Here is a 16864-nt window from a genome sequence, read left to right on the forward strand (position 1 = left end):
CAGGGGTGGGGGTGGAGCCGGCCAAAGGGATTTCTGGGGTGCATAGCCTCTCCAGGGCCCCCACCTTCCAACACCCGCCACAGCTGTGACCAGGCAGGAGCAGCAGAGTGTGGGGAATCGGGAGCCCTCTTATTTGCATGGTTGGTGCAAAATGAAAACACAGATCTCCTGGTTCCACAAGTAGCAAAAGTTTCAAGACAGTGACAGCAAAGTGTGAAACCACGCGCGGGCCCTTCTGGGTGTGGGCTAGCGAGGCTGGCCAGAGAGCCACCCCTGCCCCACCTGCCCTCCCCGTGTGGCCTTGGGCAAGTCCGCTGACCCTGCAGGGTCCCTGGAGAAATAAAGGACACTAGTGGCTCAGAAGACCTGTGCAAATGGCATCCAGGTGGCAGCTGCCCAGCGGTCCCCACTTGTGTGGCCAGAGGACTGGTTGGGGGGGGGGCAGGACATGGGAGTTCATGGAGATGGTGCCCAGGACTGGCCCGCGGGGGTGGGGGGTGGGTGGAAGGACAGCACAAAGCGCAGGGACCGAGCGTCCTTGTTGGGCCGGGAGAGCCAGCGGCCTGCGAGGGAAGGGCGTGGGCTGGGCTGGAGGGGACACGTCCCCCCTTAAGACAACAGAAGGCAGTTCTCTAAGGTGAGTTCCCCGTTTCTACAGACATCCCCACAGAGCGGGCCAGCCCTTGACAGGTAGGGGGTGCCAGCAGCAGGCTGACTGAGACCGCTGACACTCCCACACCGGGCCTTTGGCCACTGCGCTGACCTGAGTAGGCCTGGGGCTGCTGGGCATTGAGACCTGGTCCTGTCGGGAGTGCGGCACCAGACGCACACAGACCACGGGGGAGCGCTGTGTCATCGTCCCTAGGGAGCCAGCATGAGCCAGCCACCCAGGTGCCTGCCCGGACCCCTCCAAGGACCTCCGGCACCCACCAGACTGCCTCCCATCACCCAGGGGCCAGTCAGTGGAACTTGGGCTTGGGACAGACCCCAGCCACTTTGCACACTGCCTGAGTCCACACCTGCCGGGTGCCTGCAGAGCTGGCTGGTGTCAGAGCTCTGGGGAGGGGAGGGGAGGGGAGGGGAGGGGAGGAGGGGGGAGGGGAGGGGAGGGGAGGGGAGGGGAGGGGGGGAGGGGAGGGGAGGGGAGGGGAGAGGAGGGGAGGGGAGGGGAGAGGATGGGGGAGGGGAGGGGAGGGGAGAGGATGGGGGAGGGAAGAGGAGAGGATGGGAGAGGATGGGGGAGGGGAGGGGAGGGGAGGGGATGGGGGAGGGGAGGGGAGGGGATGGGGGAGGGGAGGGGAGGGGAGGGGAGAGGATGGGGGAGGGGAGGGGAGGGAAGGGAAGAGGAGAGGATGGGGGAGGGGAGGGGAGGGGAGAGGATGGGGGAGGGAGGGGAGGGGAGGAGAGGGTGGGGGAGGGAGGGGAGGGGAGAGGAGAGGATGGGGGAGGGAGGGGAGGGGAGGAGAGGGTGGAGGAGGGAGGGGAGAGGAGAGGAGAGGATGTGGGAGGGAGGGGAGGGGAGGAGAGGGTGGGGGAGGGAGGGGAGGGGAGGGGAGGGGAGGGGAGGGGATGGGGGAGGGGGAGGGTGGGGGGGGAGGGAGGCTCCCTGCCAGTCCCGTCCCTGGGAGCCCAGCAGGCATGTAGTGTGAGTGTGGGGTTGTGGGGCCCAGAGGACAGCTTGGAGGACTTCACTGGGGAGCAAGGGGCCTTGAAACTCAGTAGGGGTTGGCGTGCGGGCACTTGCCCAGCCTCTCCCGGCGCTGGCTCAGAGACCACCCTGTGGGGGCATGCGCTCCCCATGTCACAGGTGTGGAAAGGGAAGGCCCAGGGAAAGGGACTGGGGAAAGGGCAGGAGGCGGGGCTAGAAAGTGGTTGGAGGAAGAGGATGTGGGAAGGCTGGAAGGCCAGGTGAGCCCAGGTGAGGCCAGGCAAGGCACACGCCCCCTGCTGCACCCAGTGCTCCTCCCTCTGCCTCTGTGGGGAGGGGGGAGGGACCAGTGGTGACCTGGGGGGGGGGTGATCTGACAGGTGGACATCAGCAGGAGCTGGGAGGACAGGTCAGGGGGGGAGGTAGGATGGAGACCCCGGGGGGCAGGGTGCCAGGCCCACCCAGGCAGCTTTACTACCAACAGCCCCCGCCCTGGGGCCTGAGACCCCCTTCCGGAGAGGCTCCAGGTAGGAGGCGGGGGCTGGGAGGTGGGCAGCTGGGTCATCCCACATTCCCGCTCCTGGTCAGGACAAACCAGCCTGAACCTGGAACACAGAGAGGACCCTGCCCACCCCACCCCCCACAGGCCCGTCTGAGGGTCCCTCTGGAACATGCAGACTGTCGACGCCACACCTTGTGAGGATCTTTCAGGGGGGAAAACCCTCCCTGGGCCATTTGACAGCCAGGAACCTAGAGGACCCCCCAGGACGGCTTCCCAACAGGGACCACCCCCCACAGGGAGCGGCAGCCCAGGAAGGGGGGGTCGAGGCCAGGTGGCGGCTGGAAAGGGAGCCGCTGGCCCCATCTCTCCGTCAGGGTAACCGCTGGGGGTGGGGCTGTGGCAGTGGCCCTCCTGGACTGTCAAGGAGAGAGGTGAGGGTCTGGAGTGACTCAGCTGAGGTCACCCAGCTGGCTGGCAGCAGTCGAGTCCATCCCACTGAACCCCAAGGCCTGGGGCAGGAGACAGCCCCCACCTGAGTGGCTGAGTGTGTTCCGGGTGGGGGACATTTGGTGGCGACTTCTCAGAATGAGGCAGAGGGCCGTGCTGGGCTTCGCCTGGTCGGTGGAGGTTGGAGTGGCCAAGTTTACTACTATGTACCCGAGGATGGCATCTGCGATGCTCACGGAGTCCGGCTAGGGGGCTTCCCCCCTCCTCCCTGGAGTGGTCCTCAAACATCTGGCCAGGGACACTCGCCATCCTGCCCAGCCCGGCGAGGGTGTCCGGTGGCCGGGGGAAGAATGAGCACGCCTCTTCGAAACTCCCCCGAGTGAGGTCACTTCCGAAGCCGAGCCCCGAGCAGTCGCCCAACCAGCCCAGCGAAGAGCCCGTCGGGCAGCTGTGTGTCACAGTGGCAGGTGCCTGGGGCTCAGCCACCCCTTCCTCTGGGTGGTGCTGCTCAGACTCCCCTGCCTGGAAGGCCCTCTCCTCCAGGAAGCCCTCAGACGGCCAGGGCACGCCCTGAGGGGCTGGCTCCCATCAACTGCATAAGCGCTGCGCCCCGGGGTTCCCGAGCCTTCGGAGGCCCACCCAACCTGGAGTTGTGGCACCGGAGAGGTGGCCTGAGGCCGCCCGAGGTGAGCCCTGCATCCCACAGGCCCCAGCCTGTGACTCGGGCCCGCCCTTTTCCTGGGAGGCCTGGGAGAAGCGAGGCCCACGGGTGCAGTGCAGGAGGTCTGTCCCACTGGGTTTGGGGCCCTCACTGCCACAGCCTGGCCTGGGGCCCTCAGGGCTGTGTCCCTTGTTCTGTCTGCCTCCCTCCCTGAGCCCCTCAGCCGGAGCCCGTAGGCGGTAGGCGGGCCCCACCCCACAAGGCCCTGGGGATCTAACGAGAAAGTGACACCAGTCCCCTGCTTACAAGGCACCAGCAGCTCCCGGAAGGCAGTGACCAGTCTTAAGTCTTTAGGGCCTGACCCAGGTCCTCAGGAAGTTTTTTGGGGAAAAAGAAAAATGAACTGAGAAGTTATCTCCCTGTCTGAACGACCTAAGTCTCTGGTCAGCTGGTCAGAGCAACTGACGGTGGTGGGGACTGCTGGCCGGTAAAGCCCCTGGCAGGTGCCGGCCTTGGGGGGCTCAGAGCACGGGCCAGCCGGCACTCCCGAGACTCCGCCGACTGCCCAGACCCTGGTCCACGGGCACACGGGGCCTCTCCGGAAGTCTGGATGAACGAGTGAATGAAATACAGGAAGGAAGGGAGAGAGAGGGCCAAGGGGACCCGGCAGTCTGCCCTTGGGGCCGAGGCAGCGTCACCATCCCCGTCCCCGTCACCGTCACCGCAGGACAGGCAGGATGCCTGGCGCCTGCCCAGCCGGAACCCAAGCCTCTCTCGGGCAGTGGGCCTGGGGCAGGACGCCTGGTCGTGTGCATTTTAACCCGTTCTTTCCCACTTGCAGAGCTACCACAAGAGCCCGGGCCCGGTAGCTCAGTTGGTCAGAACGTCAGGCCGAGGTGGGGAGTTCGGTCCACATAAGAACCAACCAAGGAGTGCGTAAGTAAGTCGGACGAATCAATGTTTTTCTCTTGCGTGCTCTGAAATCAATAAATGTGAAAAAAAAAAAATTTACAAAAAAGGGATCTTTTATTTATTTAAAAAATTACCAAGACAGTAACCTGTTGTTGACATAAAAAGGTAAAAAATAAATGGAAAAATACGGAACGGACCTTGGTTCCGACCGCTTATTGCTCCTGTCCCCAACAGGGTGGGCCCTCTTGCCCCTGGGGGAGTGAGCTTTTTGCATTTGCTCAAAAAAAAAAAAAAAAAAAAAATTAAACGCAGCATTACCACACCGGCACCCCCATCTCCGGGTGCAGACCCACAAGAACAAGAACTGAGTGCAGGGTCTCGAGCAGACACACACAGACATGCACACACACGCGGTGCAGGGTCTCGAGCAGACGCACACAGACGTGCACACACACGCGGTGCAGGGTCTCGAGCAGACGCACACAGACATGCACACACACGCGGTGCAGGGTCTCGAGCAGATGCACACAGACGTGCACACACACGCGGTGCAGGGTCTCGAGCAGACACGCACACAGACATGCACACACACGCGGTGCAGGGTCTCGAGCAGACGCACACAGACGTGCACACACACGCGGTGCAGGGTCTCGAGCAGACACGCACACAGACATGCACACACACGCGGTGCAGGGTCTCGAGCAGACGCGCACAGACGTGCACACACACGCGGTGCAGGGTCTCGAGCAGACGCGCACAGACGTGCACACACACGCGGTGCAGGGTCTCGAGCAGACGCGCACACAGACATGCACACACACGCGGTGCAGGGTCTCGAGCAGACGCGCACAGACGTGCACACACACGCGGTGCAGGGTCTCGAGCAGACGCGCACACAGACATGCACACACACGCGGTGCAGGGTCTCGAGCAGACACGCACAGACATGCACACACACGCGGTGCAGGGTCTCGAGCAGACGCGCACAGACATGCACACACACGCGGTGCAGGTTCTCGAGCAGACGCACACAGACATGCACACACACGCGGTGCAGGGTCTCGAGCAGACGCGCACAGACATGCACACACACGCAGTGCAGGGTCTCGAGCAGACGCACACAGACGTGCACACACACGCGGTGGGGTTCTTCACTACGGCTAAGAGGCAGGAGCGCCCACGTGTCCGCGCGTGGACAGTGGACAAAATGTGGTCCGTCCGCACACTCTGGAAGAAACCCTGACCCTCGGCCCCAAGGGCAGACTGCCTGGTCCCCTGGCACGGGCTGCATGGGTGGACCCGGGGGACGCTGTGCTGAGTGGCAAGGTCAAGTCCTTGATTCCACTTCTAGAAGGACAGAGAATAATCCAGTCAGAGACAGAAGGTAAGGGCGGTGGGTGACAGGCCTGGGAGTTAGCGCTTCCTGGGACGGTCAGCCTGGGAAGACGGCAGATCCCGGAGACGAGGGTGCTGACGGCCGCCCGACAGTGTGGGCGTGCTTCCTGCCGCCGGGCTGCGCCCTGGGAGCTCTACGTGGTGCGCTTCCTACCACGAGTTACAGCGGGCCTCCCACGGAAGCCAGGAGTGCAGACGGGAGGAAGGAGACAACACAGTCCAAGCACCCAGACACGCCCTGGGACCCTGCCTCCTCTCACGGTCACCCTCAGTACATCCATCATCGCCCGTGACAACAGAACTTAGCCAGGCATCCCCAAACTACGGCCTGCGGGCCGCATGCGGCCCCCTGAGGCCATTTATCCAGCCCCCCGCCACACTTCCAGAAGGGGCACCTCTTTCATTGGTGGTCAATGAGAGGAGCACTGTATGTGGCAGCCCTCCAATGGTCTGAGGGACAGTGAACTGGCCCCCTGTATAAAAAGTTTGGGGACCCCTGACTTAGACCATGGCCAGTGTCCCGCCAACTGTCATAGATAGTGCTGTGTCAATGTCCGTGTGCAGAGAGAGAGACAGACAGGGAGAGATGAGAAGCATCAATTCTTCATCGCGGCACTTTAGTTCATTGATTGCTTTCTCATATGTGCCTTGACTGGGGGTGGGGGTGGGGGGCTGCAGCAGACCGAGTGACCTCTTGCTCAAGACAGCCACTCTGGGCTCAAGCTGATGAGCCTTGCTCAAACCAGATGAGCCCGCGCTCAAGCTGGCAACCTTGGAGTCTCGAACCTGGGTCCTCAGCATCCCAGTCCAACACTATCCACTGCGCCACCGCCTGGTCAGGCTCCGTGTGCCTTTAACAACACTCACGTGTGCGAGGCGGGGAACCGGTTAATTGCAACAGCAGATGCCACGCCACTCCCAGCTGGCCCAGCAACGGACACCGTGCCATGCTCTGGGGTCCGGTCTGTACGGTCATCTCTGCCCACTGGGCAGCGGCCTGTCCCATGGGTGTCCTTCCTCTGCTCACGCTCTCCTCCACTGGGAAAGCCCCTGCAGGGGGCTGACGGGGGTGCCCACGTCCCGACCCGCAGAGCCCGTGACGGGGAGCTTACCTGGTGAAGAATATTACCTCACGTGGCCAAAGACATGATTAAGGGCCCTGGCAGCTCATTCTGCTGGGCCCTGAATGGCATCACAAGTGTCCTCAGAAGAGGGGCCCAGAGGGGCCACGTGATCGCAGAGGCTGGAGTGACGCAGCCACAGGCCCGGCAACACCGGGAGCCCCAGGAGGCCAGAGAAACAGGCAGGAGCCTCCGGGGAGTCTTGAGGGAGCACGGCCCCGCCCACACCTCGACTCTGGGCTTCTGCCGTCTGGACCTGTGAGAGTCCACGTCTGTTGTTTGAAGCCACCCCGGAACCCGGTAGAGCCAGCCCTCGGGTGGTCTGCAGCACCGCCCCCCGGGCCTGGAGCACACGCTCTGGGGACAGAATGCTAAAGGCAGTAGCCGACCCTGGACAGTGAGGTCAAGACCCAGAGCCCACCCGTGACTTTCTGATCTGGGTTTTCCAGGGTCGAGTGGTTCGTTCTGCAGATCGCCCAGCCTTCCTCGGGCGTGGACGAGGGGGACAGACGTTCCGTGTGCTCTGAAGACGGCTGGACATCGGATGGAAATGCTGCCTGGCCCGGGGTGGGGGGGCGCTGGTGGCTGCGGGCTCTGGGTCCTGAACTCAAGTCCCGACTGGACACGTAGCTGTGGGAGTGGGAGCTGACCTCGTGGGCAGACGTCCTATGCTCAAGGGCCCCCACAGGGCCCCCACTTTGAAGGCCAGAGGCCTTGGCAGCCCCTTCCCCCACTCCCTCCGCCCCGCTCTATCCATCCTGCCCTCCCTCTTCTGCCACCTCCTGGCCCGCCCCACCCCTGCCTGCCCCCAGAACCTCGTGCCTGGACACCTGCGGGCATCCGGGAGTGCCCGGGGCCGTTGTGACCGATGACCACGCGCTTGCTGGTTTGGAACGACCCAGAGCTGCCACCTCCCAGGTCCAGAGGCCAGATGGCCGGCAGGCTTCCTTTCCGGGGCTGGAGTCGGAGGCTATTCCGGCACCGCCAGCGCCCCCTCCCTGGGCCCTTTGCTGACGATGCCGAGAGGGCCCTCAGCCTGGTCGGGGACCGTCAGCAAGGCCCTCTGCCCCAGCCGGGACACAGGGGGGGTATCCTGTCTCCGCTCATTCTTTATTTTTATTGATTGATTTTAGTGAGAGGAGGAAGGGAGGGAGGGAGAGGGACCGGGGAGCTGTTCCTGTAGGTGCCCCGACCCGGATCAAACCGGTAACCTCCGCACTCAGGACAACTTTCTAACCAACCGAGCCAACGGGCCAAGGCCCTCTCCCCTCTCCTCATTAGCACCCCCCCAGCCCTGCCTGCTAAGGGGACCCGAAGGGCCAGTCCTGGGGGTGCAGCTCACAGCTCCCCTCTCCCGCAGTGAGGGCGGGGCATATCCAGGTCAGGGCTAAGGGAATCAAGTGGCTGGACACCCCCCCTCGGGTCTGGGGTCCTGACCCGACAGAGGGCAGCTTCAGAAACCCTACTGGGGTCTTTCAGCCACTGCCGAAAGCGGGGGGGGGGGCCCATGGGGACCCAGGCCCTCCCAGGAAGCCCGAGGCTGGGGGAGGAGCCCAGGGTGCCCTGACCCCTGCCTTCCTGCACCCCGAAGGCCTACCTGCGCCTGAGGCCCATCCTCCCCTTCCTGGCTCCAAGTCGGCAGGCCCTGGGGAGGGCCAGAGTGGGCAGTGGTGCCCGTTCCTGGGCCGGACACAAGGGGCTTCCTCTCTAGAACCCCGGGCCGCTGGGAGGAAGTGATGGTTCTCCCCATGTCTCAGGTGAGAACCAGAGGCAGGCAGGTTCCAGGACCTCGGGAGCCCCGGGGAGAGCCCAGGCCAGTGTAGGAGGAAGGAGCCCTGGGGAAGGGGGTCCCCGTGGCTCTGCCATGCTTGTCCTGGGCAGAGTCCTCACGAGGCCCTGCCTGTTAGGTTGTCATGGAAAGTAACATCCGGCCACAGCCCAGGGTGCAGTGAGTCAGCCAGGTCAAGTTGGGCCAGTGACTGGCACCGGTGACATTTGGGGTGGGTGGAGCTCCACCCCCGGGCACCAAGGTGACTTGGCCCTGGGGGGCGTGTCAGGGCCACACCCTCCTGGCAGCAGGCCGAAGGGGGATTCCAGGCTGCTGTCTGCCCCAGGCTGCCCTGTAACCTGAGCAGGTCTCTCTCCAGGCCTGGTGGGGGGGCTCGGGAGGGTCCCAGGCGGACCTCACCAAGTCCGGAGGAGTGAGAAGTCTGGCCAGGACCAGCCCGAGCAGTCCCGAAGCCCCTGCTGTTGGGAACACTGTCCGCCAGCATCTCCTGGTGGTGGTGGGGTGACCAAATGGCTGGTGTGGGGTTCTTAAGCCCCCTACCCACCCCACCCCCCCGACTCCGCTCTCTGAGACTGAGGTGGAAAGAACGAGTCTGCCTCCAGAGAGAGGATGCTGGGAAGTCAGTTTGATCAGAAAGGACCAAAGTCCAGATGCAGCCACGCCATGCCGGGTGGTTGGGCGGGCCAGCCGGCAGGGAGCCACGGGCAGCCACGGGCTTCGTGCAGCAGGAAGTGAGCCGGTCGGGTGAACACCTGGCCCACTGCCTGCTCACGGGCTTCCCCCACCAGCCACCAAGGGAAGGGGACGGCACACACCCCTTCTGAGCACAGGGACGGATTAGGGCAGGACGGAGGCCAGCGAGACGGGCTTGGAGGAGCCTCCCCAGGCCGACTCCCTGTCTGGGAATGGGGCCTCTGGGACTGGCAAGAGGGGGCCTGGCCCCCGGGGGATGGCCGGGAAGCTAGACTGGGTGGCCCGTTCCTTGAGACCGGGGACATTAGCCAACACGGCAAACTGGTCACAAGGGTGAACCAGCTGCCTGCTAAGCTGTCTCCACCGCAGGTGTGGACAGAGGCCCCCAGCCGGGCTCTGGGTGACCACAACTCGACCCCTTAAAAGGAAAACCAGAGCTTTTATTAGAGTCACCCCCCTTTGGGGGCTTTTGGAAAACTAGCTCCACTGATGTGTAATTCATACCCATAAACCTCCGGCACCACCTGACGCAATGCCAGCTGACAGCGTGCACCCACCTCCCTCTCCAGACAGTGCCCTGCCCAGCGGGCACTGTGCACGCTCCAGAGGTCCCAGCACCGGTCACCCACCTGCACGCCCCCCCCCCGGGGTCATGCTTTCAAAATCCCTATGTTGTGGGGTTCCTGCACTCTGCTGTGGGGTGCGCAGCATTGCTGACACCCCACCTTTAACGGCTGGCACCTGGCGGCAGTCCCTGAGCCCCTGGGGAGGTCCTGCGCAGATGCCCCCTGGCTGGGTGGAGCTGAACACCTCCCAGAGGTCAGCAGGAGGCGGCTAGGCGGGCACTCAGGAAGGGCAGCTGGCTCAGAGCTGGTCTCGTATGAGACACGAGATGCAGGCCCCGAAGGACGGGCACCCCAACAGGCCCTGCAGTCTCCAACAGAACAAGAGTGGCCGGGGAAGGTGCCCTAAGGATCAAGAGAGGGCGAGGGCAGCAGAGGCCATGCAGATGAGAAGGAGCCCTGGACACCCTCCTGGACCCTCGGAAAGGGGCACCAGGACGTCTGGGCCCAGGGGCCCTGGGGCTGGGTTGGTGAGGGCTGCCCACCAAACCCCTCTGGCTTGGCCCACAGCAGCCCCAGGGCCAGTGGGGCCGGGGGCAAGGGAGCAGAGACGGGCAGTGTAGGGTCCTGCGGGGGCTGCAGCGCCCAGGCAAAGCTGGCCCAAGCTGCTGTGTGTGCCACCTGCTCTGCTGCCTCCTGGCTTGGTGTTCTGGACAAAACTTGCGGGCGCTCAGTGACTTCCCAGTGCAAGTGACAAGGACCAAACCCGCCTCCGGACCCTCTGCAGTGTCCCTGAGATCCCCGGCTACTGGAGGTTCCTGCTCCCCACTGCCTAGAGCAGGGGCCAGGAACCTTTTTGGCTGAGAGAGCCATGAACACCACATATTTTAAAATGTAATTCCGTGAGAGCCATACAACAACCCGTGTACATTACACATTATCCAATAAAAATTACAGCTGTGATTGGCTCCAGCCACCTGCAACCATGAACATGAGCGGTAGGAAATGAATGGATTGTAATACATGAGAATAATATATTTTTAACGTTATTACTTTTTTTATTAAAGATTTGTCTGCGAGCCAGATGCAGCCATCAAAAGAGCCACATCTGGCTCCCGAGCCACAGGTTCCTGACCCCTGGCCTAGATGGAGGAGACGTGGGCATCCAAGGGTGACACGGCTGTGAGGTCAGAGGACACCTTTCTGACAGGCCCTGGCGCAGGCCGAGGCCAAACTACAGGGACCACTGGGACCAGCACGGCCTCTTGGGGCTTCGGCCTGGAATCTCCATCCCAAGCGACCCAGAATGGCCAGGTAGCAGCCCGAGCCCACGTCCCTGCACACATCCCATGGGAGGAGAGCCACGCCCCGCAACACAGCCCCCCGCCCCGTCCTGCATCGCACAGCTCAGCGCGGACGGGCCAGTGGTGGCTCCTCTGCCCGCCCCACCCGGCAGCACGCGGCTGTCCAGGTCCCTGCCGGGCCTGGGGCCTCCCGATGTGATCCCAGGGCGCACGCCCACAAGAGTGTGCCCACACGCAGGCCCTGCCCCTAACCTGCACCCCCTATCTCATCCCAGGCGACACCCGACGGGACACGGATGCCCCATTCCTGGTGGCTCACGCCCAGTGGGTGGAGCCACTCGACCCAGTCTCCTGAACACTGTGAGCGGTGTGCACGGTGTCTGGGCTGTGCACACACGAGGGCGGGAGTCCTGCATGGAGACACAGGCCTCCTGTTCTGAGCCCTGCAGCAGGGCAGGGGCTGCACCGTGCGGGTCCCGAGGCCCTCAGCACACTGAGGTCACCCAAGTCCTCGTCACTGCTGTCACTGTGTTTCCTTGACGAGACCCAGCATCCCGGACAGTGCCGGTGCTCTGCGAGTGAACATGGGCCCACCGTCATCAGTAGAAGGTGGGCCACCCCTGAAAGGCTGCCCCCCAAAGGCCAGCAGGACCGCAGGTCCAGGGTCCATTTCCTGCGAAGCACCCGGATGTCATCCTGGGCAGCCACTCCTGACCGTTCCTCCTGCTGAACCAGGTGTTTACAGACACGGTCACTCACCCGACACGGGGGTCCGGGGACCTGTACAGCTGGGTGGGAACAGACGCCCTGCAGCGCCTGCAGGCCCCGCCTCCTCGGCGCACTGGCTGGGGAAGGAGACCCAGCTCGCCTGCTGCCTGGGGAACAGACCCTTCCCGTCTGCCGTGGTCTGGGGCCCTCGTCTCGCCCGTCCCAGCGCTGGTCCTCAGGAGGAGCCCGCCCTATGGAGGAGCAGGGGGCCCAGCAGGACAGCACCAGAGGGCCAGCAGCCCGGACGTGGTCGTTTGGCAGGAAACGTCCCTCCTGGAGCCTTCAGGGTCTAAGCGGCCCGTTCGCAAACCCTGGGCAGGAGCACACGCTTTCCCGAGGCAGCAAGGGGCTCACCTGGAGCCCCAAGCACACCCGACAGTGACGTGGGCCGGGAGACCCACAGAAACCCAACGAACACCAGAAAAGGCCCAGCCCCTACCTGCCCACCCCTCGGGCTCCCCACGGACAGCCCAGGGGATGGGGACCACATCCGTGAGGCCCATTCCCCCGCACCAGGATCCCCCCAGAGACTGCACAGGCACTGGGTTCATGTTTCACAACTTTAATAGAATACTCTAACTATTCTGTACAAATTGAAAACAGCGTATTCAGTTACAAATGTATCTTAAGTAAGGCTGAGCACTCTCCAGACAGACCCAGTCACAGTGTGGACCCGGAGTCCCGGCTGCCAGGGACCACGGTCACACTTGGAAACCCCACACACCAGCCAAGAACAGGCCGCTTGGAACCCAGGGCTTTTAAGACAAGAGGAACGTGGGGCTGAGCGAGGGGAGCTGCTGAGACATGACACGCACACGGGGACAGCGGCGCCCCACCCAGCCCGCCGAGGGGTCCGCACTTCACAGCCGAGCTCCTGCCACTGGCAGCTGGTGGCAGGAGGGGGGGTGTCTTCCACACAGGCCTCGCTCGGAGAAGCCGATGCCACCTCCTCCCAGTCCAGTCACCAGGTCTCCAGTCACGAACAGGGTCTCAGAGACTCGCGGGTGAGCGACAGCACACGTCCGAGCCCTCACAGCACAAAAGCACAAATAAATACAAGGATGAACGACACAAGCTCACACCTCCGCGCCGTGGGTACCACGACACCATGACCCACCCCCACCCCGAGGAAAACGAAAGCCAGACGAGAGCACACGGAGGAGGAGGGAGGACGGTGGACGGTCCACGCTCCAGCCGCTCGGAGGCAGCCAGACAGACCCGGCCGGGAGCGCGTGTGGGTCCACAGGAGAGGGGAGAGACTCCCGACGGCTGCCCTGGGCTCAGCGACCTCCCGCCCCGCCCCACACGGTCTCTACCCCTCCCAAAGCAAGGCCTGGAAAAGTCTATGGAGCTGCCCCCGAGGCCGTGGAGGGCGCGGAAATCAAACCTCCTCCGTCTGAAATGCATTTAAGTTGCCACTGTACAGGTTAAGCAGATAGAAGGAAGAGGGGCGTGGACGTGAAAACCATGCACTTGAACCCAGGCCAGGTGCGCCGCGCGGCGGTCCTCACTGCTCACTGCTGCTTGCACTCCGACGGCTGCCCGGGCTCCTTCTGTCAACGAGAGAGAGGCTTGTTGAGAGCCCACCCACGCCCCCAGCAGCCACCTCCCGCCACCCGGAGAACCAACACCCAACTTCTCAATTCATTCTAACCGAAAAAATGGTTACTGCAAATACAGTATTTTTTTTTTAACAAGAGAGTCAGAGAGAGGGACAGATAGGGACAGACAGAAAGGGAGAGATGAAAAACATCAATTTTTCATTATGGCACCTTAGTTGTTCATTGATTACTTTGTCATATGTGCTTTGACCAGGGGGCTACAGCCAAGCAAGGGACTCCTTGCTCAAGCCAGTGACCTTCAATCAAGCCAGTGACCATGGGGTCATGTCTACGATCCCACGCTCAAGCCAGTGACCCTGTGCTCAAGCCAATGAGCCCGCACACAAGCCAGTGACCTCGGGGTTTTGAACCTGGGTCCTCTGTGTCCCAGTTCAACACTCCATCCACTGCGCCACCGCCTGGTCAGGTTGCAAGTACACTTTTAACTTGGTAGAGAAGCGCCCTGGCTGGCAGCGCAGTGGACTCGACCGCTGTTCTGATGCACCAAGGCTGCGGTTTGCTTCTGTCAGGGCCCATACGAGACTCAACCAACGAATGCACAGATAAGTGGAACGCCAGACTAATGTTTTTGCCTCTCTCTCTAAAATCAATTTTAAAAATATTAACAAAGCAGTAACTTCCTAGAAAAAAAGTCACGGTAGACCAGCCTCTACCCGTTCAAGCTGTGCTTGTGAGCTCTGACCCGGCAGTGGACAGGAGCTCCCGGGCAGAGTCCTCCGCAGGCTGCAGGTGACTGAATGACAGGAGACCATACTCTGAGGCTGGAGGGCAGCCGGAGCTCCGGGTAGCCGCAGTGCTGCCCCGGGAGTCCGCATGCCCTACCACCCCCCAGACAGGATCAACACTTGAGCCTCAAAGGGCTCTTGTTCCGGCCTTGCAGCTCATGGGAGGGTCGCCTCTTCCCCGGGGCCTGCTCTCCGTGTAACCGGTGTCCGCAGAGCCACACCCGAGTAGCTGCCACTTAGATCCACAGACAAGCCCTGACTCACTCAGGCCTTCTGCAAGTGGGAACCCCATCCTTCCAGAAAAGGGACCGGGAGCTCCCTCCCCAGAACCACCAGTGTGGCCTATCACACGCACCTCTCCCGCCAAGACCACACCTAGCGACCAACAACTCCACCCACCCGCCTGAGCTAAGATTACTAATTTACTCTGAACGTAATCTGCACATCTGTGGAGGCAAAGCCTGCACTACAGGCTGAGAAGGAACTCCGGGGTGACAGGGCCCACACACTCTCAGGTCGGACTGCGGCCTAGCTCTCGCTGTCTGAGCCGTGGCAGGAGCACAGGGAGCCGGGACTGCGGTCTGTGCCCAGCACTGCCCAGGGCCAATGGCAGGCCACTGGGGGACGGGGTCCTGCTCTGGCACCTGCCTGTCACAACTTCATCTACACCTGACCAGGAATCCTAGCCAAAAAGTCCCAAATCAAATCTTTTGGGGGCAGACCTGCGGCTGCCCACCTGGTGCTGGGACGGCAAGAGGGAGAGCGGCGGCCAGGGAGCACTGGTGTCTGCAGAAAGGAGGTGGGCTGGGGGCGGGCAGCTCAGGGAGGGCTCTGTAGGGGTGTCACAGAGATGGGAGGAGCTTCCACTCGACATCCCTCTACGTACACGTGACACAGACACATCATGTAACACAGGGTACTATCTACTTTGCACCGTGCTGTCTGAACCCTGTCACCCAGTTTTAGCCAGGGGAAGTGTATGACCTACTTGTCAAAAATGAAATCAGTAGCTTGGGTGATGAAGACTGCTGGAGGAACAGCCCCCACTAAAACCAAGGCCTGGAGGGGGCTGTCGACAGCAGCGGTTTTCAGCCTGTGACACAGGATAAAACAAACTGCAAACTAAACGTCCTGTTTCATGCCACAATAGCAGCTTGTTCACCCAATGCTCATCATCAAAGGACAGGAGTTGGCCCTGGCCAGTTGGCTCAGTGGTAGAGTGTCGGCACGACATGTGGACATCTCAGGTTTGATTCCTGGTCAGGGCGCACAGGAGAAGCGCCCATCTGGTTCTCCGCCCCTCCCCCTCTCTTCTCTCCCTGGGCACTGAGGATGGCTCCATGGCCTCTGCCTAAGGTGCTCAGAAGAGCTCAGCTGCTGAGCAACAGAACAACACCCCAGATGGGCAGAACATCGCCACCTAGTGGACTTGCCAGGTAGATCCTGGTTGGAGCACATGCAGGAGTCTGTCTCTGCCTCCCCTCCTCTCACTAAAAAAATAAGATAAGAAAATGTAAGACAGGAGCTGGTGTTTTAAAGGCAGGAACTAATAGCCAAAGCCTTGCCCGTCATGACACCGAAGGATTTCAGCAGATAACCACAGCCCTGAGAAGGGACAGGCAGCCCCCAGCCCCGAGGTCCTCCGGCGGGAGAAGCTGACGATGTTAAGGAAGGCCGCACACTGTCTGGGTGTGGGCTGCTCTGTGGTTACACCAGCAGAGTCCTCCTGTCCTAGAGATCCAGGCTGGATGGTCAGGGACACTTCAGAGTAACTAGCAGGTAGGGGAGTGGGCTTCAGGGACAGCCCGGTGGACACCCTCTTCAGACATGTGCACAGCAATTTAGACAGGCAGGTATACAACCGGCCCTGACCCTTAAGGCATAGATCACTTCACCTAAGAGGCACCCTCAGCCCAGGTCTGCACCCACACGAGGGAGACAGCAGGACAGTGCAGACAGACCCTCAAAGGCACAGGTCTGACTGAGCACCACGATCAGGCCTTCTGAACAGGGAACACGAAGTCCCAGCTCTCACAGCACGACTTCTATGAGCCAGTGCCAACTCACCGGCAGGTGGCACCCTGCAACTTCCCACTTACCCGAAGGCATTTGCCTCGAGGTCTCCTGTTCCCACCTATCTGCACCCCCACCACCCCTGCCTCATGGTAGTGAGCATCTCCCAGGTGAGCCCCGTGCCTGGAACAGCTAAAAGACCCGTGCGGAGGGGACGGGCAGCTCCCGGGCTTGCTGGTGCTGCCCTTGCTGACTCAGAGCCTCAAGACCCCACGGCAGAGCACACTGATGTGTGCACCACACGCAGCAGCTTTTCAGGTAAGAATTCTGGCACAAAGTTCAGTTACTCCTTGCTACCTACTGGTCTGCACACGCCTGGAGTTCACATGTTTAAACAACCAGCAGATGCATGCCCAGGAAAATCAGTGGGCCAACTCTTACTGCCCCAGCGAGCAGGGGCGGCAAGGGGGCACAGGGGACAGCGGGCCTGAAAGCCTGACTGTGGCCTCCAGGACTGCTGGGCCACTGGCCTGTGCCCCACGCCGCAGGCTGCCCCTCCCAGGGACTTCTGTCCTCTTCCTGGAGGGCAGTTTCATCGAGAAAAATGCCGCACCAGGTGCACCTTGGCTATGTGGTCAGCAAGCAACCCCAGGCTTGGCAAGCAGGAGCCGAGTGTGGTTTCTGTCTGTCAGTTTCGGAGG

At 62.2% G+C, this 16864-nt stretch overlaps 1 protein-coding gene across 4 annotated transcripts in view; it reads right to left on the reverse strand.

Moving 5' to 3' along the window:
- Positions 1–12349: 12349 nt before the first annotated feature.
- The window catches only part of NAP1L4 (nucleosome assembly protein 1 like 4), a 49542-nt gene continuing 45027 nt past the window's right edge, over positions 12350–16864 (reverse strand). For all 4 annotated transcript variants that reach the window (XM_066379862.1, XM_066379889.1, XM_066379881.1 and 1 more), the window contains one exon: positions 12350–13356. In XM_066379862.1, coding sequence (XP_066235959.1) covers positions 13318–13356 — 39 coding nt within the window. In that variant the 3' untranslated portion in view covers positions 12350–13317. The remainder of the gene's footprint in view (positions 13357–16864) is intronic.

This window comes from Saccopteryx leptura, chromosome 1, assembly GCF_036850995.1.
Source record: "Saccopteryx leptura isolate mSacLep1 chromosome 1, mSacLep1_pri_phased_curated, whole genome shotgun sequence".
Classification (NCBI taxonomy): Eukaryota; Metazoa; Chordata; class Mammalia; order Chiroptera; family Emballonuridae; genus Saccopteryx; species Saccopteryx leptura.